Source organism: Pan troglodytes, chromosome 20 (genome assembly GCF_028858775.2).
Source record: "Pan troglodytes isolate AG18354 chromosome 20, NHGRI_mPanTro3-v2.0_pri, whole genome shotgun sequence".
Classification (NCBI taxonomy): Eukaryota; Metazoa; Chordata; class Mammalia; order Primates; family Hominidae; genus Pan; species Pan troglodytes.
In genome coordinates this window covers 12895580-12921194 of record NC_072418.2, presented here as the reverse complement: position 1 = coordinate 12921194, position 25615 = coordinate 12895580, and the positions used below count along the sequence as shown (strand labels likewise).

Sequence of the window (25615 nt, the reverse complement as noted above, 5' to 3'; positions counted from 1 at the left end):
GAGAATCGCTTGAACCTGGGAGGCAGAGGTTGCAGTGAGCCAAGATCTCACCACTGCACACCAGCCGGGGTGACAGAGTGAGGCAGGGTCTTACCCTGTCGCCCAGGCAGGAGTCCGGTGGCCCAATCATGGCTCATTGCAGCCTACACTGCCAGGGTTCAAGCCATCCTCCCACCTCAGCCTCCCAAGTAGCTAGGATTACAGGTGTGTGTCACCATGCCCAGCAAATCTTTGTATTTTTTGTAGAGATGGGGTATCCCTATGTTGCTCAGGCTGGTCTTGAACTCCTAACCTCAAGCGATCCTCCCACCTGGGCCTCTCAAAGCACTGGGATTACAGGTGTGAGCCGCTGCGCCTGACATGGTGCTTCTTAATTTATTCTTACTTTTTATTTTTATTTTTTTGAGACAAGGTCTTGCTCTGTCTCCCAGGCTGGAATGTAGTGGTACAATCATGGCTCACTGCAACCTCTGCCTCTCTGGTTCAAGTGATCTTCCTGGAGTAGTTTGGACTACGGGCATATGCCACAACGACTAGCTAATTTTTGTTTTTCTTTTTTTCTTTCTTTCTTTCTTTCTTTTTTTTTTTTTTTTTTGAGATGCAGTTTCTCTATGTTACCTAGGCTGGTCTAAAACTCCTGGGCTCAAGCGATCCTCCCACCCTGGCCTCCCAAAGTGCTGGGATGACAGGCGTGAGCCACGTGGTGCTTAAAAAAGGCAACAAAAAACCCCACACACACTGGGTATAGAAGTGGCATGGGCCTCTATACACTGTGAGATTCTTGGTACTAGCTACAAATTCTGTGTATACTCAAGATTTTCTAGAGTAGGTGCAATTACCCTGTTTTACAGATGAGGACACAGAGGCTGAGCCGTAGTGACCCACCCAAGGTCGTATAGCCAGCAAATAGATGGAGGTTGGATTGGAACTGAGGACTTTACTCAAGGGCTCTCACAAACCCTTGGGGGCTTCTCGCTGCTTTATCCCCATCACACCTGAAAGAATGAATGAATGAATGCCTCGGGCACCGTGCCCACCTCCCAGCAAACCGTGGAGCTTGGACGAGCCCACTGCTCCGCGTGGGGGTGTGTGCCCGCCTTGCGCATGCGTGTTGCCTGGGCATGGCCGGCTCCGTTCCATCCTTCTGCACAGGGTATCGCCTCTCTCCGTTTGGTACATCCCCTCCTCCCCCACGCCCGGACTGGGGTGGTAGACGCCGCCTCCGCTCATCGCCCCTCCCCATCGGTTTCCGCGCGAAAAGCCGGGGCGCCTGCGCTGCCACCGCCGCGTCTGCTGAAGCCTCCGAGATGCCGGCGCGTACCGCCCCAGCCCGGGTGCCCACACTGGCCGTCCCGGCCATCTCGCTGCCCGACGATGTCCGCAGGCGGTAGGTACCATGGGGGGGAACACGGACTCAGGGGGACAGGCAGGGCGCTGGGTGGGGGGTCGCTTCCCCTCGGGGTGGCCGGTGGCCGCTGCTGACAGACGGGCGCGCATGCGTGGGGTGGTGCGGCGCGCAGCGGCAGTTGGCGCGGGCTGGGTGGCACTTCCGGTCGCGCGTGCCCGGGCTGTTTGGCGCCAAAATGGGCCGTGGATTCCCCCGTAGCTCCCTGGTGGCTAGAAACTAGGCGGGGTGGGGGTTCTCTTTTGATCCCCAAATACAGCAAGCTTTGGGTTCGTTTCCGGGGTCCCCTTCTTCAAGCAGCGGTGGGCCGGGCTCCTGCCTCCAGCTTGGTCGCACAGGAAGTGGGCAGCCCGCGGCCAACGGACACCCCTCGGGCACCGGCACTTCGGCCTCCACTTCCGGTGTCCGGCCCGGTCCCCGGGGGCGCTTCTGTGGTGGGGGGTCCCTCAGTGCCTTTCCCCCAAAGCTGTGCATCTCGATGGCGGCCTCCAGAGACGGATGTCACCCGTCGGGGCCTGGGCTGGGCTGGCTCATGTTCGAGAGCCCAGCCTTCCGTGGGGGTACTCATTCTGTCACTTGGGACTGTGTGGTTCGTGCTCCTTGGGAAAGTCCATGTTTTGGCAGGAACTTTAACCGTGCATTGCAGCGCAGGGCCCGGGAAGCGTGAAGGCTGCATGGTTGGTCTTTTCCTGTAAATCTGTGCCTGTGAGCCGTGGGCATCAGGGAAGTCTTGCTAGTGAGAACTGGCTACACTTTCGTGTGTGTTTGTGTGTGCTCATGGGTGTGTTCTTTAGTGTGTGTCTAATGTTGGAGGCCCTGGCTTTAGCAGTTCATGCCTCTGTCCAACTTCCGTGCACAAGGATCAGTGGGAGCACTGGTCCCAGCCCCTTGTTCATGAACGCCATCAGTTCATTCCTGAAAACTTGTGCAAGTGAGGTGTGCGTGAGTCATAGGAACCCTCACCAGGCGTGGACACTTCCAGCTGGATTTGTGAAAGCACTCTTTGCCATTTTTCTATTTCCTTGGGCTTGTTAACTGACCTGGTTGGGCCAGTCCGGTTCTGATTTGGGTCTTTGGGGAGGGATGGATATTTGGTTCGACCCCCGCTTTTTCTTTTTCTTTTTTCTTTTTCTTTTTTTTTTTTTTTCTGAAGGCTGGGTGCTGTGGCTTATGCCTGTAATCCCAGCAATTTGGGAGGCAGTGGCGGACGAATCTCTTGAGCCAGGAGTTTGAGACCAGCCTGGGCAACAAGGCAAAACCCCATGTCTACTAAAAATACAAAAATTAGCCAGGAGTAGTGCCGTGCGCCTGTGGTCCCAACTACTCAACAGACTAAGGTGGGAGTATCACTTGAGCCCCAGAGGTTGAGGCTGTGTGTAGCGAGCTGAGATCGCGCTATTGCACTCCAGCCTGGGTGACAGAGTGAGACCCTGTCTCAAAAAAAGAAACACTTTTTATTTTTAGAGATGGGTCTCACTCTGTTGTCCAGGCTGGAGTGCCCTGGCATAATTATAACTCACTGTAGCCTTGAACTCCTGGGCTTAAGGGATCCTCAGCCTCCTGAGTAGCTGGGACCACAGGCACCCACCACCATGCCCAGGTGACTTTCTTAGTTTTTGTTTCTGTATACGTGAGGTTTCACCATATTGCCCAGGCTGGTCTTAAACCCCTGCCCTCAAGCAGTCCTCCTGCCTTTGTGTCCCAAAGGTTAGGATTACAAGTATGAGCCATCATGCCTTAACTACTACTTTTTTTTGTTTGTTTGTTTGAGATGGAGTCTCATTCTTTCACCCAGGCTGGAATGCAGTGGCGTGATCTCGGCTCACTGCAACCTCCACTTCCAGGGTTCAAGTGATTCTCCTGCCTCAGCCTCCCAAGTAGCTGGGATTACAGGTGCACACCACCACGCCTGGCTAATTTTTGTGTTTTCAGTGGAGTCGGGGTTTCTCCATGTTGGTCAGGCTGGTCTCGAACTCCTGACCTCGTGATCCACCTGCCTCAGCCTCCCAAAGTGCTGGGATTATAGTCAAACCGCTTCTTAACCAGTTAGTGGGTATATATCTTCTTGAATCATCTGTGCCAGTATCCTCCCAAAATAAAACTTGATTTAAAATGGAATGGAAGTGAAATTATGAAAGTGCCTGGCTTCATGATGTTACACCCAATTCAGAGAAGTTTGGGCCCGGCCTTCCTTTTTTATTCCTTTTTTTTATTTTGTAGAGATGGGGTCTTGCCATGTTGCTCAGGCTGGTCTTCGATTCCTGGCCTCAAGCGATCCTCCTGCCTCAGCTTCCCAAAGTGTTGGGATTACGGGTGTGAGCCACCATGCCCAGCCTGCCCAGCCTTCTTGAAAACATGACCTCCACTGGCTCAATGACCTTAAACAAGCGTATGCCACCTCTATATCCATAGTCTAGGAATAATGACATGGGTTTTCAGCTGGTATTGGGTTAAATGAGAATATGCATGGCACATAAAGGTTCACATGCTAGTGGCTAACTTAGCTTGTTTTTTTCAGTTTTTTTTTAAGAGACAGGATCTCACTGTGTCACCCAGGCTGGAATGCAGTGGCACAGTCATGGCTTACTGCAGCCTTGAACCCCTGAGCTCAAGCAATCCTCCTGCCTTAGCCTCCTGAGTGGCTGGCACATGCCACCATGCCCAAGCTAATCCTTAAAAAATTTTTTAGAAGGCTGGGCGCGGTGGCTCACGTCTGTAATCCCAGCACTTTGGGAGGCCGAGATGGGCAGATCACCTGAGGTCAGGAGTTTGAGACCAGCCTGGCCAACGTGGCGAAACCCCATCTCTACTAAAAATACAAAAAAATTAGCCAGGTATGGTGGCAGGTGCCTGTAATCGCAGCTACTCGGGAGGCTGAGGCAGGATAATCGCTTGAACCCAGGAGCCGAGATTGCACCGTTGCACTCCAGCCTGGGCAACAGGAGCGAAACTCTGTCTCAGAAAAAAAAAAACAAATTTTTTTTTTAGAGGTGAGGGTCTTGCTTTGTTGCCCAGGCTGGTCTTGAACTCCTGGACTGAAGCAATCCTCTGCGTTGGCCTCCCAAAGGGCTGAGATTACAGGCGTGAGCCACTGGGCCCGGCCATTATTCCTCAAGAGTTCTTAAAAGTGGATGCTGCAGGAGTTAACTGCCAGGAAGCAGGAATTCCTGCTAAGGTCTGCTGCTTGCCAAAGCCTTTCCCTTCAACAGGGGTTGCCAGTAGGCCACTGGCTCAGGGGCTCTGTTGGCCCTGTGCAAATATTTTGTTTGGCTGAATTGGAATACCATTAGGTGAGCCTTACAATCCACCATTGACCCTGGGTTCCACATTTCTTTACACTCAGATTGCTTCACTGTAGGCATTGGAGTTTTGGAGGACTGCTTTTGACCATGTGGTAGACATTGAAATTGTAGTTTATATGACTCACTCCACAGATTTTTTTTTTTTTTTTTTACATTTTGAAAATATTTCATTAAATGAAAAATAAACATGGTATCCAACAGTACTTGAAACTTAGATTTTTTTTTTTTTTTTTAATTGAGGCAGGGTCTTGCTCTGTGGCCCAGGCTAGAGTGCAATGGTGTGATCTCAGCTCACTGCAGCCTCCGCTTCCCGGGTTTAAGCAATTCTCCTGTCTCAGCTTCCCAAGTAGCTGGGATTACAGGTGTGCACCACCACGCCCAGCTAATTTTTTTTTTTCCCCCTCGAGGCTGAGTCTTGCTCCGTCGCCCAGGCTGGAGTGCAGTGGCCATGATCTCGGCTCACTGCAACCTCCACCTCCCGAGTTCAAGCAATTCTCCTACTTCAGTGTCCCAAGTAGCTGGGATTACAGGCGCCCGCCACCAAGCCCAGGTAACTTTTGTATTTTTATTAGAGACTGGGTTTTGCCATGTTGACCAGGCTGGTTTCAAACTCTTGATCTCAAGTGATCCACTTGTCTTAGCCTCCCAAAATGCTGGGATTACAGGTATGATGGTGTCCAGCCGGTTCATTGTTTTTATTTTATTTTATTTTATTTTATTTTTGAGACAGAGTCTTGTGCTGTCGCCCAGGCTGGAGTGCAGTGGTGCGAACTTGGCTCACTGCAACCTCCCCCTCCCGGGTTCAAGTGATTCTCCTGCCTTAGCCTCCTGAGTAGCTGGGATTACAGGCATGTGCCACCACACCCGGCTAACTTTTTCTTATTTTTAGTAGAAACCGGGGTTTACCGTGTTGGCCAGGCTGGTATTGAACTCCTGGACTCAAGTGATTCGCCTGCCTCAGCCCCGCAAAGTGTTGGGATTACAGGCACGAGCCACCGTGCCTGGCCTTTTAATTCATTCTTAAGCCTGCTCTCAGACAGCTAGGCTTGCTTCTCCACAATAAGAGTGTTGAATTTTGTCGGTGTACCCCGCATGGTGCCATTATAACACTGAAATTAGTGATTATTTCAGGGTCTGTTACCAGAGCGTGTCTGCCGTATTCACTGTATCTGCAGCTTGGAGCACAGTAGACTCAAATGCTTGCATGCCAGCTCTTCCCCTGTACAGCCTGGATTAACACTAATGCTAGCAGACTCCTTTGCACAACTGATTAGCTTTCGTAACTACCACAGCTTTCTTACTGCTAGTCATTCTGTGATGGGATTAAGCTAGGTCTTGAACTCCTTAACTCCAGTTCCTTGGCTACTACTGAGTACATACTGAATAAGGCAAAATTGACTTACCTCTTTTGTTTTGCTCCCCTGTGGTAGAATTCTAGGGGTACAGACTGCTGGGTTTCAAATGCCGCCCTACTTGCCAGCCGTATGGCTAAGTTATTGAACTTCTTGGTGCCTTGGTGTTCCATCTATAAAAAGGGGGTGGGGCTGCCTGCTCGACAGGGGTGTTAGGAAGACTGAGCTTATCAGTACAGATATGTTGAGAGCAGCACCTGTCCAAAGCCCTTCATCACTGGTTATTACGTGGTACTGTGTGTACAGTGGGGATGCTGTGGGTTTGGTTCCAGACCACTGCAGTAAAGTGAATCTAGCAAGAAAGTGAGTCACACACACATTTTGGTTTCCTAGTATGTGTAAAAGTTATTAGACTAGGCCGTGTGCAGTGGCTCATGCCTGTAATCCCAGCAGTTTGGGAGGCCAAGGCAGGAGGATCACTTGAGCCAAGGAGTTCAAGACTAGTCTGGGCAACATAGGAAGACCCCCCCATCTCAAAAAAAAAAGCCAAAAGTGGTGGCATGCACCTGGGGTCCCAGCTACTCGGGAGGCAGAGGTGGGAGGATCACTTGAACCCATGAGGTCGAGGCTGCAGTTTGCCATGATTGTGCCACTGCACTCCAGCCTGGGTGAAGGAGTGAGACTCTCTCTCAAAAAAAAAAAAAAAAAAAAAAAAATCAGCTGGGCGTGGTGGCTCACGCCTGTAATCCCAGCACTTTGGGAGGCCAAGGCGGGCAGATCACGAGGTCAGGAGATCGAGACCATCCTGGCTAACACGGTAAAACCCCGTCTCTACTAAAAATACAAAAAAAATTAGCCAGGCATGGTGGCACGCGCCTATAGTCCCAGCTCCATGGGAGGCTGAGACAGGAAAATTGCTTGAACTTGGGAGGCGGAGGTTGCAGTGAGCCGAGATCATGCCACTGAACTCCAGCCTGGGCAACAGAGCGAGACTCCGTCTCAAAAAAAAAAAAAATCATCTGAGTCTTCAGCGATTCATAATCTTTTTGCAGGTGGAGGGTCTTGCCTCAAACTTGCCGGCTTAAAGGACATACATTTATTACCTTATGCAGGTCAGAAATCTGATGTGGGTCTCACCGGATGAAAATCAAGGTGTAAGCAGGCTGCATTCCTTTCTGGGGGCTCCAGGGGAGAATCTGTTTCCTATTTTGGGGTGTTGGGAGAAGGTGGTAGTTGTAAGACTCAGGTCCCGTTTTCTTCACTGGTTCTAAACTGAGGGTCGTTGCCCGCTTCTGGAGGCGGTCTCATCCCTCGGCTCATGCCCCCTTCCTCTACCTTTAAAGTCAGCATTTGCGGGTTGCATCTCTCTCTGACTCGTCCTCCAACGTTGCCCGCTCTCTGCAGCTAGAAAGGTTCTGTGCTCTTAAGGGCTGAAGTGATTAGATTGGGCCCACCCCAGATAATCCAGGATAATCTCCCCATCTCAAGGTCTGTATTCTTAGTTACATCTGCAAAATCGCTTTGGCCACGTAAAGTAATATATTCACAGGTTCCAGGGATTAGGGCATGAACATTTTTCGGTGGGTCCACTCTTTTTGAGATGGAGTCTCGCTCTGTCGCCCAGGCTGGAGTGCAGTGGCATGATCTCGGCTCACTGCAACTTCTGCCTCCTGGGTTCAAATGATTCTTGTGCCTCAGCCTCTTGAGTAGCTGGGATTACAGGCGTGAGCCACCAAGCCCGGTTAATTTTTGTATTTTTAGTAGAGATGGGGTTTTGCCATGTTGCCCAGGCTGGTCTTGAACTCCTGAGCTCAGGTGATCTACCCGCTTCAGCCTCCCAAAGTGCTGGGATTACAGGCATGAGCCACTGTGCCCAGTGGGTCTACTCTTTTGCCTACTGTGGATGCCTTCTTGGGCAGCCCTGCTCCAGCTGCCATGCAGCCGGCCTGAAGAAGCTGGTTTGACAGAGACTTGTAACTTGTCTTGCATGGTCCGCTACATTTTATTTTTAGAGACAAGGTCTTGCTGTGTCACCCAGGCTGGAATGCAGCGGCACAATTATAGCTCACTGGGCTCTAGTGATCCTCCTGCCTCAGTCTCCTGAGTAGCTAGGACCACAGGTGCATGCTGCCACACCAAGCTAATTACTATTTTTTGTTTAGGCAGGGTCTCTGCTGTGTTGCCCAGGCTGGTCTCGAATTCCTGAGCTCTATTGATCCTCCCGCTTCGGCTTCCCGAGTAGCTAGGCCTATAGGCACATGCTAGCACACCCAGCTAATTACTAATTACTATTTTTTGTAGAGACAGGGTCTCGCTGTGTTGCTCAGGCTGGTCTTGAATTCCTGGGCTCTAGTGATTCTCCCGCCTCAGCCTCCTGAGTAGCTAAGACTATAGGTGCATGCCACCACACCCAGCTAATTACTATTTTTTGTAGAGACAGGGTCTCGCTGTGTTGCCCAGGCTGGTCTCAAATTCCTGGGCTCTAGTGATCCTTCCGCCTCGGCCTCCTGAGCAGCTAGGAGTACAGGTGCATGCTATCATACCCAGCTAATTACTGTTTTCTTGTAGAGAGAGGGTCTCACTGTATTGCCCAGGCTGGTCACAAATTCCTGAGCTCTAGTGATCCTCCCGCCTCTGCCTCCCGAGTAGCTAAGACTATAGGTGCATGCTACCACAGCCAGCTAATTATTCTTCCTTGTAGAGACAGGGTCTCGCTCTGTTGCCCAGGCTAGTCTCGAATTCCTGGGCTCAAGTGATCTTCCTGTCCTGGCTTCCCGAGTGTAGAGATTACAGGCATGAGCCACTGCGCCCAGCCATGGTCTGCTGTATTTCAGACGAGCATTTCTGGCGTAGAGGTGTTAGGGTAATCTAACATTTTATAATTTCTTCCTATCCAATCTATACTAGATACCTCTGCTGGGTTAGTTTTCTTAACATGGCTCTGATGTCATTGGTTCTACTTCCCCTTGACTGCTTTGGTGGTTTGTTAACTATGGAACAAGATTGATAAGTGTGATGCTTTTGCCCTCCCTCCGACTGTCCCCAGCCACCTCTCTGGAGGTGCCTTTCCCTCCCTGTATGTGGCCAGTCTCGTGTTTGTTTCTTGTGTGTTTCCAGAACCAGCCACTTCTCAATGGTGCCCCTGTTTGAGCAGCTTCCTGTGCCCGGTTCACACAGAGCTGTCAACTTCTTCCTGAGGCTGTTATACCCTTTCTCTTGGGAATCCCGCAGGCAGGCGTGAGCTGTATTTGCCTTATTCCTCTGTGGTTGTTTATATATATCTTTTTTTTTTTTTTTTTTTTTTTGAGACGGAGTTTCACGCTTGTTGTCCAGGCTGGAGTGCAATGACGTGACCTTGGCTTACCGCAGCCTCCACCTCCCGGGTTCAAGCGATTCTCCTGCCTCAGCCTCCTGAGTAGCTGGGATTATAGGCATGTGCCACCATGCCTGGCTGATTCTGGATTTTTAGTAGAGACGAAGTTTCTTCATGTTGGTCAGGCTGGTCTCGAACTCCTGACCTCAGGTGATCCGCCCGCCTCGGCCTCCCAAAGTGCTGGGATTACAGGCATGAGCCACCGCGCCTGGCCAGCTGTTTATATATATCTTATCTCCCCTCTGCGGAGGGTTCATCTCTGAGGGAAGCACTAGGAAGGAATCATAGGGTCTCAGGCTGGGCACTAAGCCGGCATTCTGAGTCCTCTGCTCCGTCCTTCACGGCTGTCTGCGACCCTCCTGGCTTCAGCAGGTGTGATCGGTGTCATCACAGTTTTACCAGGGAAGGGATGTCGCTAAAGTGACCCTCCCGCCAGCTCCTCACTGCCTGCCTGGGATCCCACCTGCCACTCTGGGGCCAGGCAGGTTAAATCCGGTTTCTACTGGATGAGACATTCTAGGGGTTTTGAAGGTTTCTCTATTCTCTTTGCCAGGCTAAATATCCCAGTTCATATGAGGGGCTGAAAGAAAGCAGACCCATTCTGCAGGGACACCTTGGTCTCCTCAATCAGTTGAACCTTGTCCTTCACACCCCAGGCAACCTCAGGATCAGGAGACTGGCTGGCTTGGTAGAGGTAGAAGCCATGTCCTTCCAGTTTTCTCAGCGGCGTGACTGAGAAGTCAAGTGTAACGCTATTACCACAGCGTGTGTGCCTCTGGCTGGAAGTACCAGTGTCTGTAGCCCTCCTGACTTAAGGCTCTCCTTGGACCCCAGGTGCTACAAGGGTAGAATGACTTTTGCCTGGAAGAGGTTCCTTGTGCTCCTGGAAATCCTGATGTCAAAGCATCTTTTTTTTTTTTTTTTTTTTTTTTCTTTTGAGACAGGGTCTTGTTCTGTTGCCCAGGCTGAACAGGCTGGATTGCAGTGGTACCATCATAACTCACTGCAGCCTCAACCTCCCAGGCTCAAGCGATCCTCCCATCTCAGCCTCTCAAGTAGCTGGTACCACAGGTGCACACTAACCACACCCAGCTAATTTTTACATTTTTTTTGTAGAGACGGGATCTCTCAGTGTAGCCCAGGCTGGTCTCAAACTCCTGACCTCAAGTGATCCTCCTGCCTTGGCCTCCCAAAGTGCTGGGATTACAGGCATGAGCTACTGCGTCTTGCCTGGCCTTGTAGCACCTTGAGTCCAAGTGATACAGTATATATAATATACAGTCTATATTACCACTGTGTTTGTAGGGTGCTAAGTGTCTCTTCTACAGAGCAGTCTTTTTTTTTTTTTTTTTTTTTGAGACAGAGTTTTGCTCTGTTGCCCAGGCTGGAGTGCAGTGGCATGATCTTGGCTCACTGCAAGCTTCACCTCCCGGGTTCACGCCATTCTTCTGCCTCAGCCTCCTGAATAGCTGGGACTACGGGCGCCCACCACCACGCCTGGCTAATTTTTTGTATTTTTAGTAGAGGCGGGGTTTCACTGTGTTAGCCAGGATGGTCTCCATCTCCTGACCTCATGATCCGCCCACCTCAGCCTTCCAAAGTGCTGGGATTACAGGCGTGAGCCACCGTGCCCGGCCCTACAGAATGGTCTTTCCTAACCACACAGCAAGTCAGGAAGTCCCTGCCTAGTGACACCTACATCTAATCACTTAGCTCATTGCCTGGAGCAGGGCCTGGCATTCAGCAGGTGCTCATATGTGAGCGGCGCTGGTGGGGAATCAGGGCCCGCATGACCCAGAGCAGCTGTTGTAAGACATGGGTCCAGCAAAGCATTCCTCATGCTGCTGCCTGCACTTACCCTCTAGGAAGGCCAGCCTGGAGGAGCCACTTCTGCCCTTCAGGCAAATGATAACTGAGCACCTGTCTGTGCGGGTGCTAGGTGGAAAGGTCCAGAGATGGCAGTGGCCTGGTCCCTGCCTGGGGCACCTTCTCTCCACCAACAGACACTTACCCAGCTGGTTAGACCTGTTCTCACCCCGCAGTCTGTAGTTAGCACCCAGGCTGGGAACAACAGCCTGTGTTCCTCTCCCTTTCCTTGGTACCTTCTCTTCTTGTTCCTTTATTTTTTTCTGAAGAGATAGGATTGCCCTATGTTGTCCAGGCTGGACTCGAACTCCTGCCCACAAGCCATCCTCCCACCACAGCCTCCTGAGTAGCTGGGGTTACAGGCACGCAGCACCGCAGCACTGCACCGGCTATTGTTCTTTTATTTTTTTCCCTCTTTGTCCCTGAAAGAGTCAAGCCACTAATTGTCAGTAATCAAATCAGACCACGATTTCCCAGGCAAACTCCTGGCAGTTCTACATTTAGGAATGACTAGCTAGAGACATCCTGAAGAATGAGTTATTCGGGGAGGCGCCAGCCACCTCCTCTAACTTCACCTCTATCTGCCCTCTGTGTGGGTACCCCTTGCTTCCCTGGATGCTTGACTCCCCCATTTCATCCTCATTAAAATGCCACCACCCCCCACCAGGCCTTTAGGAACATCAGCTGGCTGTTCCCCACAGTGTCCTGTGGCCCTGGGCTACTCATTCTGACACTGGCCATACTGTGGCACACCTTGTTATGGGCTGTTGTCAGACCCAACTGGAGAAAGACCAGCTGTAGGTCATTTCCCTTACGGAAGGGCCCCAACTATATGACCTGCCCCCTCTTTCCTGGTATCTTTTTGAGTCAGGGTCTCACTCTGTCTCCTAGATTGGAGTGCAGTGATGCAATCACGGCTCACTGTGGCCTCGACCTCCCGGGCTCAGGTGATCTTCCTTCCTCAGCCTCCCAAGTAACTGGGACCACAAGCATATGCCACCAAACCCAGTTATTTTTATTTTATTTTATTTTGAGACAGAGTTTCACTCTTGTTGCCCAGGCTAGAGTGCAATGGTGTGACCAGCTCACTGCAACCTCTGCCTCCCGGGTTCAAGTGATTCTCCTGCCTCAGCCTCCCAAGTTGCTGGGATTACAGCCACCCACCACCACGCCTGGCTAATTTTTGTATTTTTAGTAGAGATGGGGTTTCGCCATGTTGGCCAGGCTGGTCTCAAACCCTTGACCTCAGGTAATCCACCCACCTCGGCCCTCAGGTAATCCACCCAACTGCTGCTGTATGTTGGGATTACAGGCATCAGCCACCACGCCCAGCCACTAATTTTTGTATTTTTGTAGAGACGGAGTTTTGCCATGTTGCCCAGGCTGGTCTGAACGCCTGGGCTCAAGTGATCCGCTCGCCTTGGCCTCCCAAAGTGCTGGGATTATAAGCGTGAGCCACCATGCCTGGTCCCTGGTACCTTTTAAAATATACAGGCTGGGCATGATGGCTCATGCCTGTAATCCCAGCACTTTGGGAGGCTGAGGCAGGTGGATCGCCTGAGGTCGGGAGTTCGAAACCAGCCTGACCAACACGGAGAAACCCTGTCTCTGCTAAAAATATAAAATTAGCTGGGTGTGGTGGTGCATGCCTGTAATCCCAGCTACTCGGGAGGCTGAGCCAGGAGAATTGCTTGAACCTGGGAGTCGGAGGTTGAGCTGAGATCACACCATTGCACTCCAGCCTGGGCAACAAGAGCAAAACCCTATCTCAAAAAAAAAAAAAAAAAAAAAAAAAAAAATATATATATATATATATACACACACACACATATATGCGGGTATATATATACACACATATGTACACATATATACGTATATGTACACATATATACACGTATATGTACACATATATACGTATATGTACACATATATACGTATATGTACACACATATACACGTGTATATATATATATGCATGCCAGACATGGTGGCTCATGCCTGTAATCCTAGCACTTCAGGAGACTGAGGCAGGCGGATCACTTGGGGTCAGGAATCTAAGACCAGCTCGACCAACATGGTGAAACCCTGTCTCTACTCAAAATACAAAAAATTAACGAGGCTGGTGGTGCCTATAATCCCAGCTACTTGGGAGGCTGAGGTGAGAGAATCACTTGAACCCAGAAGGTGAGGGTTGCAGTGAGCTGAGATCGCACCACTGCACTCCAGCCTGGGCAACAGAGCGAGACTCCATGTCTGTCTGTCTGTCTATCTATCTGTATAATGTATATGTATGTATGTATATATGTGTGTGTATATATATACACATATATACATACATATATACACACACATATTCTGTTACAGAGCTGCTGTGTGTGTGTGTATATATACACATATATATACACATATATGTGTGTATATATACAGTGTGTATATATACACATATATATACACATATATGTGTGTATATATATACACACACACACACACATAATTCTGTTACAGAGCTGCTATGTAATCTCACAATCATCAGAAAAACGACCCCCAAAAGGGGAACCTTGTTCAGATCAGATGACTTCTTAGCATTAGGCATTCCAGTAGGACACTCTAGACTCCTGCGGGGAGACAAAAGCCAGCTTAGTTTTTTCTAACACTCATATGTTAAACTTGTTTGTGTCCAAAACTTCTTTAGAACTGTGATATTCTTACAGGCAAATGAAGTTGCTTAACAAGTGTTTGTATTTTCTCCCCTATTTCTTCCTCCCAGGCTCAAAGATTTGGAAAGAGACAGCTTAACAGAAAAGGTAATCTCCACCTTAAAATTTTTCTTATTACCAAGTCTGACTGACACACTTTGTGGCTCATAAAAAGAAATTTGTTTTCTTTAAATGGATTTTGCATTTTTTCCCATGAAGTTTCAAAGATAATTTGGATATTCTTGTTAAATGTCAGCACTAATTTGCTGCTAATAGTTGGGTGGTGGTGGTGTTTTTTTTGTTGTTGTTTTTGTTTTTTGAGACAGAGTCTCACTCTGTCGCCCAGGCTAGAGTGCAATGGCACGATCTCGGCTCACTGTGACCTCTGCCTCCCGGATTCAAGCTGTTCTCCTGCCTCAGCCTCCCAAGTAGCTGGAACTACAGGCACGCACCACCATGCCCAGCTAATTTTTATATTATTAGTAGAGATGGGGTTTCACCATGTTGGCCAGACTGGTCTTGAACGCCTGCTCGTGATCTGCCCACCTTGGCCTCCCAAAGTGCTGGAATTACAGGCGTGAGCCACCATGCCTGGCCCAGGTTTTTTTTTTTTTTTTTTAACCAATCTGAGTTCCTAAACAATCTACTCTGGATTGTAACTTGTCCTGGTAACACTGTTTTATTGTGTTTTTGTTATTGTTTTGAGATAGGGTCTCATTCTGTAGCCCAGGCTGCAGTGCAATGGCACAATTTTGGCTCACTGCAACCTTCGCCTCCCAGGCTCAAGTGATTTTCCCACTCAGCCTCCCGAGTAGCTCTAACTACAGGCTCAAGCCACCATGCCCAGCTAATTTTTAAATACTTTTTGTAAAGATGGGATTTTGTCATGTCGCCCCAGGCTGGTCTTGAACTCTGGGGCTCAAAGCAATCCACTTGCCTCGGCCTCCCAAAGTGCTGGGATTACAGGTGTGAGCCACTGTGCCTGGCCGACACTTTACAGAAGCACAGTATTATTCTTATAAACCATGATATGTCTCCATCTCACCTCCAACTTTCCCATTTTTCACCACTTTGGAGACAGGAGTGAAGTGATCCTAATGGAAATTCCCTGAACACATTTCGTGACTGTTTAGTGTTTTGACCGAGACAGCATTGCCTGCCATTCACTCATTGTGATGTGATCAGGCAGCTCAATAATTTGTGTATTAGTCCACTAGTGAATAGCTTGGGAATGTGGGTTCTGCTAAACCTATATCCTTCCCTTAGGAATGTGTGAAGGAGAAATTGAATCTCTTGCACGAATTTCTGCAAACAGAAATAAAGAATCAGTTATGTGACTTGGAAACCAAATTACGTAAAGAAGAATTATCCGAGGTAAGTCAGTTCTCAGCATCCTAGCCTCTAGAAAAATGTCTCCTCCTAGTAACTTGTCTGTGACCAGGGAGGCAGCAAGATCCCCAGCTGTCCTCATTGCCTGATGATGATGATAATGATGATGATGATGAAGGAAACACATGTGTTTCCTTGTTCTCTGACACTTGTTTACATTCACTGCTACTTAAATTATCCTTTCCTGCTGTAGGAGGGCTACCTGGCTAAAGTCAAATCCCTTTTAAATAAAGATTTGTCCTTGGAGAACGGTGCTCATGCTTACAACCGGGAAGTGAATGGACGTCTAGAAAACGGGAACCAAGCAAGAAGTGAAGCCCGTAGAGTGGGAATGGCAGATGCCAACAGCCCCCCCAAACCCCTTTCCAAACCTCGCACGCCCAGGAGGAGCAAGTCCGATGGAGAGGCTAAGCGTAAGAGCAGATGATTCCTTTTATTTTTAATTGTTTTTGAGATGGAGTCTCACTGTGTTGCCCAGGCTGGAGCACAGTGGTGTAACCTCGGCTTACTGTAACCTCTGCCTCCCAGGTTCAAGAGATCCTCCTGCCTCAGCCTCCCAAGTAACTGGGATTAGAGGTATGTGCCACCACACCCAGCTAATTTTTGTATTTAGTAGAGATGGGGTCTTACCATGTTGGCCAGGCTGGTCCGGAACTCCTGACCTCAAGTAATCTGCCTGCCTTGGCCTCCCAAAGTGCTGGGATTACAGGCATAAGCCACCACGCCTGGCCCTGCTTAACTCTCTTTCTTTCTTTTTTTTTTTTTTTTTTAATGACAGAGTCTTGCTCTATCGCCCAGGATAGAGTGCAATGGCGCGATCTCGGCTCACTGCAACCTCCGCCTCCCAGTTTCAAGCGATTCTCCTGCCTCAGCCTCCCAAGTAGCTAGTATTACAGGCGGGCACCACCATGCCCAGCTAATCTTTGTATTTTTAGTAGAGATGGGGTTTCACCATGTTGGCCAGACTGGTCTGGAACTCCTGACCTCGAGAGGTCCTCCCGCCTTAGCTTCCCAAAGTGCTGGGATTACAGGTGTGAGCCACCGTGCCCGGCCCCACTTGGCTCATTTTCAACCTAGAAGCAGGCTTTGGTAGCATATAAGGGGGCAGTTAAACTTGGACCCCAGGTCAGTGTGTCCAGGTTCCTTTCTTTTGTACGCATCCTCACTAGTAATTACTGGACGCTTCCTAACTAGCTTAGATGTGTACGTCTTTAAATTTTGTCTTAGCTGGGGGTGTGGTGGCTCATGCCTGTAATTCCTGCACTTTGGGTGGCCAAGGTGGCTGGATCACCTGAGGTCAGGAGTCCGAGACCACCCTGCCCAACATGGCAAAACCCTGTCTCTACTGAAAATACAAAAAATTTGCCAGACGTGGTGGCGGGTGTCTGTAATTCCAGCCTGGGCAACAAGAGTAAGACACTGTCTCAAAAAAAAAAAAAAAAATTTTTTTTGTTTTCGACCAAGTTGCAGCATTACATCCCAAAACATGGCTACATGTGTGACAGGTTGCAGATGACAAGTGCTACAAATACTTACTCCTTCTAAGACCTTATATGCCTGGTTAAACATTTATTCTCAGACTCTTGCCCAGTTTTAGGCAAAGGAACTCTTCTGGAATTTTTTTTTTTTTTTTTTTTTTTTTTGAGATGGAGTCTCGTTGTCTCCCAGGCTGAAGTGCAGTGGCACAATCTCGGCTCACTGCAAGCTCTGCCTCCCAGGTTCACGCCATTCTTTTGCCTCAGCCTCCCGAGTAGCTGGGACTACAGGTGCCCGCCACCACGCCCGGCTAATTTTTTTTGTATTTTTTAGTAGAGACGGGATTTCACCATGTTAGCCAGGATGGTTTCGATCTCCTGACCTCATGATCCGCCCGCCTCGGCCTCCCAAAGTGCTGGGATTACAGGCGTGAGCCACCGCGCCCAGCCTCTTCTGGAATTTTTTAAAAAACAATAGGATAGTACTTGAGCTCAGGTCTGGTTCTCAGCTACTTCATTTTTATTTTATTTTATTTTATTATTATTTTTGAGAGAGAATCTTGCTCTGTTGCCCAGTGGCATGATCTCGGCTCACTGCAAGCTCCACCTCCCAGGTTCATGCCATTCTCCTGCCTCAGCCTCCCAAGTAGCTGGGACTACAGGCGCACACCACCACGCCTGGATAATTTTTTGTATTTTTAGTAGGATGGGGTTTCACTGTGTTAGCCAGGATGGTCTCAATATCCCGACCTCGTGATCCGCCTGCCTCGGCCTCCCAAAGTGTTGGGATTACAGGCGTGAGCCACCATGCCCAGCCTTATTTTATTTTCTTTTAATTTTTATTTTATTTTTTGAGATGGAGGCATGCGCCACCACGCCCAGTTAATTTTTGTATTTTTAGTAGAGACAGGGTTTCACCATGTTGTCCAAGGTGGTCTCGAACTCCTGACCTCAGGTGATCCACCTGCCTTGGCCTCCCAAAGTGCTGAGATTACAGGTGTAAGCCACCTCACCCGGCCCTTTATTTTATTTTTTTTTGAGATGGAGTCTCACTCTGTTGCCAGGCTGGAGTGCAGTGGCACAATCTCGGCTCACCACAACCTCCACCTCCTGGGTTCAAGTGATTCTTTTGCCTCAGCCTCCTGAGGAGCTGGGACTACAGGCACGTGCCACCACGCCCAGCTAATTTTTGTATTTTTAATAGAGACGGGGTTTCACCATGTTGGCCAGGATGGTCTTGATCTCTTGACCTTGTGATCTGCCGGTCTTGCCTCCCAAAGTGCTGGGATTACAGGCATGAGCCACTGCACCTGGCCTATTTTTTTTTTTTTTCTTTCTTTTTTTTTTTTTAAGAGACAGGGTCTTGCTCTGTTGCCAAGGCTGTGTACAGTGGCGTGATCTTGGCTCACGGCAACCCCCATCTCCCGGGTTCAAGTGATTCTTGTGCCTCAGCCTCTTGAATAGCTGGGATTATAGGTGTGTCCCACCACGCCCAGCTAATTTTTTTGTATTTTTAGTAGAGATGGGGTTTTGCCATGTTGTCCAGGCTGTTCTCGAATACCTGAGCTTGGATTATTTTCCCACCTCAGCCTCTCAAAGTTTTGGGATTATAGACGTGAGCCACTGTGCCTGGCCCACTTCATCTTTTGATATTTTAACAAGAGGCTCTGTTTCCTGGCCTTCTTTAGCATTTGGCCCCTCAAATAACTGACATGATATGGCTCAACAAACTGGCAGGTGCTAACTGCCAACATTAGCAAGCTGGTTATTGACTAGAATAAAAATGCAAAGATGCTTAGTCCTTAGAACCTGGCTTCCTGCAATAGCTTAGTAATGTTGAACTGCATTATTGCTGTGGGCTTTCTATTCATAGTGGCTTTTTTTTTTTTCTTTTTAATGCTTTTTCTTCTTTAAACAGCTGAACCTTCACCTAGCCCCAGGATTACAAGGAAAAGCACCAGGCAAACCACCATCACATCTCATTTTGCAAAGGGGTCAGTATACGATAAATTGGCGGCTGCCTTTTTTAGGGGTCGGCTGTTTTGGGATGGAATTGGTAGGGCGTCACGTGGCAATTCTGTCTTCCGTGTTGTATAGGTTTTCATCTTGCGGTTCTGTTCTCTAGACATTTATGAGTAGCATTTCTGAAAATGTTACCTGTTTTTACTCATATAGGAAAGTTCAAATGTACACAAAATCATGAGTTTTGTATAATGAACCCTGAAATACCCATCATCTAGTGCCAACGGTTATCAAGTTACAGCCGTTGTTTCATCTATACCCCCATATTGTGTGTCCCTGCCCCACCTGGATTACTTTGTCCATAAATAGTTTAGTATATTTCTAGACAATGAGATCTCTTTTGACAACTTTTTAAAAAATTACTCATATTTTACAATAATTGCTAACATTTAGCAGTCTTTTTTTTTTGAGACAGCATCTGGCTGTCACCCAGGCTGGAGTGCAGTGGCACGATCTCGGCTCACTGCAACCTCCGCCTCCCGGGTTCAAGTGATTCTCCTGCCTCAGCCTCCTGAGTAGCTGGGATTACAGGCGCGCGCCACCACGCCTGGCTAATTTTTGTATTTTTAGTAGAGGTGGGGTTTCACTATGTTGGCCAGACTGGTCTCAAACTCCTGACCTCAGGTGATCTGCCCACTTCAAACTCCCAAACTGCTGGGGTTACAGGCGTGAGCCACCGTGCCCAGCCAAAACAGTCTTTTTAACAAACCAAAGTATAATACTGTTTTGATGTCTTTATAAAAATGTAAGAATTCCCTGCTATCAGATATATAGTTGGTATTTACATTTTTCCCTTTGTGGTGAACAAGCCGTGTGGCAAACAGACAGCGTTTGGTTGACTTGTTCCTTAAAGTTATAGATTCCTTCCCTCCTATTTTACTTAAAATTCCTCACAGATTTTAAATTCTTTCATCTCTTATCTTCTTGCCATTTACTTGAAGAAATTCATTTGTCCAATAGTTCCTAGATTGGGCCGATTGCATCCTTGTGGTGTTCCACAGGTCCCCTTGCCTTCTGTTCCCTATAAACTGATAGGATTACAGGACTGATCAGATTCCAGCTTTTTATTTTTTGAGACTGACTTTTTTTTTTTTTTGATACGGAGTCTTGCTCTGTAGCCCAGGCTGGAGTGCAGTGGCGCGATTTCGGCTCACTGCAACCTCCACCTCCCAGGTTCAAGCGATTCTCCTGCCTCAGCCTCCTGAGTAGCTGGGATTACAAGTGCCCGCCACAACCCCTGGCTAATGTTTGTATTTTTGGTAGAGACAGGGTTTTACCACGTTGGCCAGGCTGGTCTGAAACTCCTGAACTCAGGTGATCCTCATGCCTTGGACTCCCAAAGTGCTGGGATTATAGGCGTGAGCCACTGCACCTGGTCTGAGGCTGACTTTATGGATGGTGCTGTGTCCCTCCATCAGAAAGGTGTGTGAGGTCTCTTCTCTGACACTAGCAGCTGTTGATCGGTGTTTAGACCCGTGATTTCTTAGGACTTACAAGATGGCAAGACAACATTCTAAACCCGTCATTCAGAGAAACATTAAACTTGAAGCCTCTTTCAACATCCTGGTGAATGAGGGTCCACTTCAGGCCAGCTGGAGGCCTAGGGTCTTGTTCCACTAATGGTTGGCCTCACTGTGTGTGACAGCCCTGCCAAACGGAAACCTCAGGAAGAGTCTGAAAGAGCCAAATCGGATGAGTCCATCAAGGAAGAAGACAAAGACCAGGTAGGGCCAGTGCTTTCATTTCCTGACTCTACCTTAACTTGGTGTATTTGATGATTGTGACTTCATATGTGTTCTGTCCAAGTAAATAAAAACCCTGTCTAGGGCTCTATTTAGGGCTCTCCAGAGAGACAGGACCAATAGAATGTATATGTGTGTATACAGCTATAGGTACATATATACATATGCATGTGTATGTATATATATATAATTCGTTTGATTTTTTTCTTGTTTTTATGGGTACATAGTTGGAATATATATTTATGGGGAGAGACTTTATTTTGAGAAATTGGCTCACAAGATTGTGAAAGCCAGCAAATTTGAAATCTGCAGGGCAGGCTGGAGGTCCAGGGGAGAAATGATGTCATAGCTCAAGTGGCAAGGCAGTCTTACATACATACATGTTATATATGTGTGTGTGTGTGTATATATATGTATGTATATATACACACTTTTTTTTTTGAGACTTTTTTTTTTTTGAGACAGGGTTTTGCTCTTGTGGCACAATCTTGGTTCATTGCAACCTCAGCCTCCTGGGTTCAAGTGATTCTCCTGCCTCAGCCTCCCGAGTAGCTGGGACTACAGGCGCGTGCCACCACGCCCGGCTAATTTTTGTATTTTAGTAGGGATGGGGTTTCACCATGTTGCCCAGGCTGGTCTCGAACTCCTTGAGCTTAGGCGATCCGCCCGCCTCGGCCTCCCAAAGTGCCAGGATTATAGGTGTGAGCCACCGTGCCCAGCCAATTTGTTTTTTGTTGTTGTTGTTGTTGTTGTTGTTTTTAATTTTTTTTAGATGGAGTCTCACTCTTTCGCTCAGGATGGACGCTCAGGATGGAGTGCAGTGGCACGATCTCAGCTCACTGCAACCTCCGCCTCCTGGGTTCAAGTGACTCTCCATCCTCAGCTTCCTGAGTAGCTGAGACTACAAGGCATGTGCCATCATACCCAGCTAATTTTTATATTTTTAGTAGAGATGGGATTTCACTGTGTTGGCCAGGCTGGTCTTGAACTCCTGACCTCAAGTGATCCACCCGCCTCAGCCTCCCAAAGTGTTGGGATTACAGTTCTGTCTTTTTTCTTTTCTTTTCTTTTCTTTTTTTTGAGACAGGTCTCATTCTGTCACCAGGCTGGGGTGCAGTGGCGCAGTCATGGCTCACTGCAGCCTCAACCTCCTGGGCTTAAGCAATCCTCCCACCTCACCCTCCCAAGCAGCTGGGACTACAGGCGCATGCCAATGAGCTAATTTTTGTATTTTTTGTAGAGATGAGGTTTCCCATGTTGCCCAGACTGGTCTCTAACAAATAAATTAAACAAATTCCTGACACAAGATGGAGAATCTTTGATTCTCTTACATAGTATCACCAGGCGATCTCTAGTGATGGGCAGTGTGCCTGCCTACTTCTTGGACCTGCCTTTGTTTTGGGGTTGGTGGGGATTAATACCAGAGTAAGAGTTTCTCAGATCTTCTCCCCAAAACCCAGGCCCCTTCTTTTCCCACTCTTGCTCTAACCATGTCAAATGTGTTAATATTTCAACTCACACTTTTGGTGTTGATCTTCCCTTGAAACCAGTATTCTAATCTTTTTTGTTCTTCCTTCCCTCCACACAGGATGAGAAGAGACGTAGAGTTACATCCAGAGAACGGTAAGAATAGTTACTATACCTTTCTTTTTGTTCTACGAGTTGTGTAATCTTGATCACAAAACTTTTTCAGAAAGTTTAAGGCCGGGCACGGTGACTCATGCCTGTAATCTCAGCACTTTGGGAGGCCAAGACGGGCGAATCACTTGAGGTCAGGAGTTCAAGACCAGCCTGACCAACATGGCGAAACCCCGTCTCTACTAAAAATTTAAAACTTAGCTGGGCGTGGTGGAACGTGCCTTTAATCCCAGCTACTCAGGAGGCTGAGTCAGAAGGATTGCTTGAACCCAGGAGGTAGAGGCTGCAGTGATCTGAGATCATTCCACTGCACTCCAGCCTGAGTGACAGAGCAAGACTCCGTCTCAAAAAAAAAAAAATGTTTAAAAAGAACAACTTTATCGTGAGTTTCCATGGCAACCATATCGTTATGAAGGATCTGAATTTGGGGTCAGATCATTAGCGTTTAGATTCAAGTAGAATTCTCCTGTTTTCTTGGAAGGAATGAATCGAGGGCAGCTGGCATTCGAACCAGGTGTAAAAGTCATATCAAATACTAAATGTTAAATGAGTATGTGTCTGTCAGGGCTCCTGAGATAATGAAGATTGCTTTTGGGGGAAGGAGGAGCTTTATGAAAACTGCTTCTTTGGGGAAGCTCCTGGCACTCATACTTGGGGTCTGTGTTATTTTGCTTGACAGAGTTGCTAGACCGCTTCCTGCAGAAGAACCTGAAAGAGCAAAATCAGGAACGCGCACTGAAAAGGAAGAAGAAAGAGATGAAAAAGTAAAGCTCTATCACCTCTAAGTTTGTTAATTCTCCCTTAATCCTATATGGTCCCAATTTCCTTCCAGGACGTGGGGACAGGGGGTGGGGAACGTGGAAGAACAAGATGGGTTTTGCCAGTGATCGAAATGCCTTTGACTTTGGCTGAACACCTTTCAAACTTGTTTTCTCGTGGTCTCTACATGAAAGGTGGGTTATGAGGTTGTGATTGTGAGGACCCTTGCTACTTATTTGTGATATTTTATTTTATTTTATTTATTTATTTATTTTTGAGACAGTCTCCCACTCTGTCACCCAGGCTGGAATGAGTACAGAGGTGCGATCTCGGCTCGTTGCAACCTCTGCCTCCCAGGTTCAAGTGATTCTCGTGTCCCAGCCTCCTGAGTCACTGGGACTACTGGCGCCCGCCACCATACTCGGCTAATTTTAGTGGAGATGGGGTTTCACTGTGTTGGCCAGGCTGATCTTGAACTCCTGACCTCGAATGATCCACCTGCCTCAGCCACCAAAATGCTAGGATTACAGGCATGAGCCTATAATCCTATGCCACTTAATCAACTAGTCACAGAGCTTCAGTTTGTCACCTCGCCTTCTTGCTTCTCTGGCTGATGAGATCTTTGTGAAGATCTAATTTTCAGACGTAGGAGGTGCTAAAACTTTTTTTTTTTTTTTTTTTTTTTGAGACGGAGTCTTGCTCTGTTGCCCAGGCTGGAATGCAGTGGTGTGATCTTGTCTCACCGCAACCTCTGCCTCCCGGGTTCTTGTGCCTCAGCCTCCTGAGTAGCTGGGATTACAGGTGCCTGCCACCACAGCCAGCTAATTTTGTATTTTTAGTAAAGATGGGGTTTCTCCATGTTGATCAGGCTGGTCTTGAACTCCCAGTCTCAGGTGATCTACCTGCCTTGGCCTCCCAAAGTGCTGGGATTATAGGCGTGAGCCACCACACCCAGCCTAAAATACTTTTCAAACTTATTTTTTTGTAGTTCTCTACATGGAAGGTGGGTTATGAGGTTGTCATAGCGAGGATCTTTGCTACTTATTTGTGGTATTTATTTAATTTAATTTAATTTTTTTTTTTTTTGAGACAGTCTCCCGCTCTGTCACCCAGGCTGGAGTGCAGAGGTGCGATCTTGGCTCATTGCAACCTCCGCCTCCCGGGTTCAAGTAATTCTCATGTCCCAGCCTCCCAAGTAGCTGGGGCTACAGGCGCCTGCCACCACATCTGGCTAATTTTTGTGTTTTTATTTATTTATTTATTTATTTATTTATCTGAGACGGAGTCTCGCTCTGTCGCCCAGGCTGAAGTGCAGTGGCTCGATCTCCGCTCACTGCAAGCTCCACCTCCTGGGTTCGCACCATTCTTCTGCCTCAGCCTCCCGAGTAGCTGGGACCACAGGCGCCTGCCACCATGCCCGGCTAATTTTTTGTATTTTTAGTAGAGACGGGGTTTCACCACGTTAGCCAGGATGGTCTTGATCTCCTGACCTCATGATCCTCCCATCTCGGCCTCCCAAAGTGCTGGGATTACAGGCGTGAACCACCGCGCCTAGCCAATTTTTGTGTTTTTAGTAGAGACGGGGTTTCACCATGTTGGCCAGGCTGGTCTCAAACTCCTGACCTCGAACGGTCCACCTGCCTCAGCCATCAAAGTGCTGGGATTACAGGCACGAGCCACCACACTGGCCAACCTATGCTACTTAAATCAACTAGTCAGTTTCAGTCTGTCACCTCAACCACCTTCTCTGGCTGACGAGATCTTGGTGAAGATCTAATTTTCAGATGTAGGAGGTGCTAAAATTCTTTAGCATCATCCAGACATAAAGTTGTATTCTCCTCTCTGAAGTCAGACCAGCTCTTTCCCCAGTCCCTCATCTTCTTTGTAAAATCTGAGTCTAAGGTTCTATGCAATACAGATGTTGGGTCCTGTTTTCTTTCTGTTTGTTTTGTTTTTTAATAAGATGACTGAGGGCCGGGCGTGGTGGCTCATGCCTGTAATTCTAGCATTTTGGGAGGCCGAGGTGGGTGGATCGCTTGAGCTCAGGAGTTCGGGGCCAGCCTGGGCAATGTAGTGAGACCCCGTCTCTGCAAAAAATACAAAAATCAGCTGGATGTGGTGGAGCTTACAACAGGCAGTGTGCCTGTAGTTCCAGCTTCTCAGGAGGCTGAGGCAGGAAGATCACTTGAGCTCAGGAGGCTGAGGATACAGTGAGCCATGATTGTCCCACTGCAATCCAGCCTGGATGATAAAGTGAGACTGGTCTTAAAAAAACAAACAAACAAACAAACAAACAAAACAAACAAAAAAAAGATGACTAGAAGTTTCTTACCAACTTAGGTAGGTGACGAGTGCCTTACTTGGGAGCTTAGTAAAGGATGGCTGTCCATTGGGGAATCAACTAAAATGTACAATAATTTTTTTTGTTTTTTGAAACGGAGTTTTGTTCTAGTTGCCCAGGCTGCAGTGCAGTGGTGTGATCTCGGCTCACTGCAACCTCTGTCTCCTGCGTTCAAACAAATTCTCCTGCCTTAGCCTCCCGAGTAGCTGGGATTACAGGCTTCCGCTACCACGCCCAGCTAATTAACTTTTTGTAC

The 25615-nt window shown here is 48.1% G+C and overlaps 1 protein-coding gene across 18 annotated transcripts in view; it reads left to right on the top strand.

Annotated features, from left to right (window-relative positions):
* The first annotated feature begins 1128 nt into the window (after positions 1 to 1128).
* DNMT1 (DNA methyltransferase 1) overlaps positions 1129 to 25615 on the top strand; it is a 62053-nt gene continuing 37566 nt past the window's right edge. For 3 of the 18 annotated variants that reach the window (XM_063800541.1, XM_063800538.1, XM_063800536.1), the window contains exons 1-9: positions 1236 to 1387; positions 14065 to 14101; positions 15260 to 15367; positions 15616 to 15795; positions 15911 to 15958; positions 18776 to 18851; positions 20525 to 20603; positions 22210 to 22244; positions 22939 to 23023. In XM_063800541.1, coding sequence (XP_063656611.1) covers positions 15714 to 15795; positions 15911 to 15958; positions 18776 to 18851; positions 20525 to 20603; positions 22210 to 22244; positions 22939 to 23023 — 405 coding nt within the window. In that variant the 5' untranslated portion in view covers positions 1236 to 1387; positions 14065 to 14101; positions 15260 to 15367; positions 15616 to 15713. Of the gene's footprint in view, positions 1388 to 4997; positions 5258 to 14064; positions 14102 to 15259; positions 15368 to 15575; positions 15796 to 15910; positions 15959 to 18775; positions 18852 to 20524; positions 20604 to 22209; positions 22245 to 22938; positions 23024 to 25615 lie in introns of those variants that run through there. The other 15 variants (XM_063800545.1, XM_063800544.1, XM_063800543.1 and 12 more) reach the window with 9 other exon arrangements.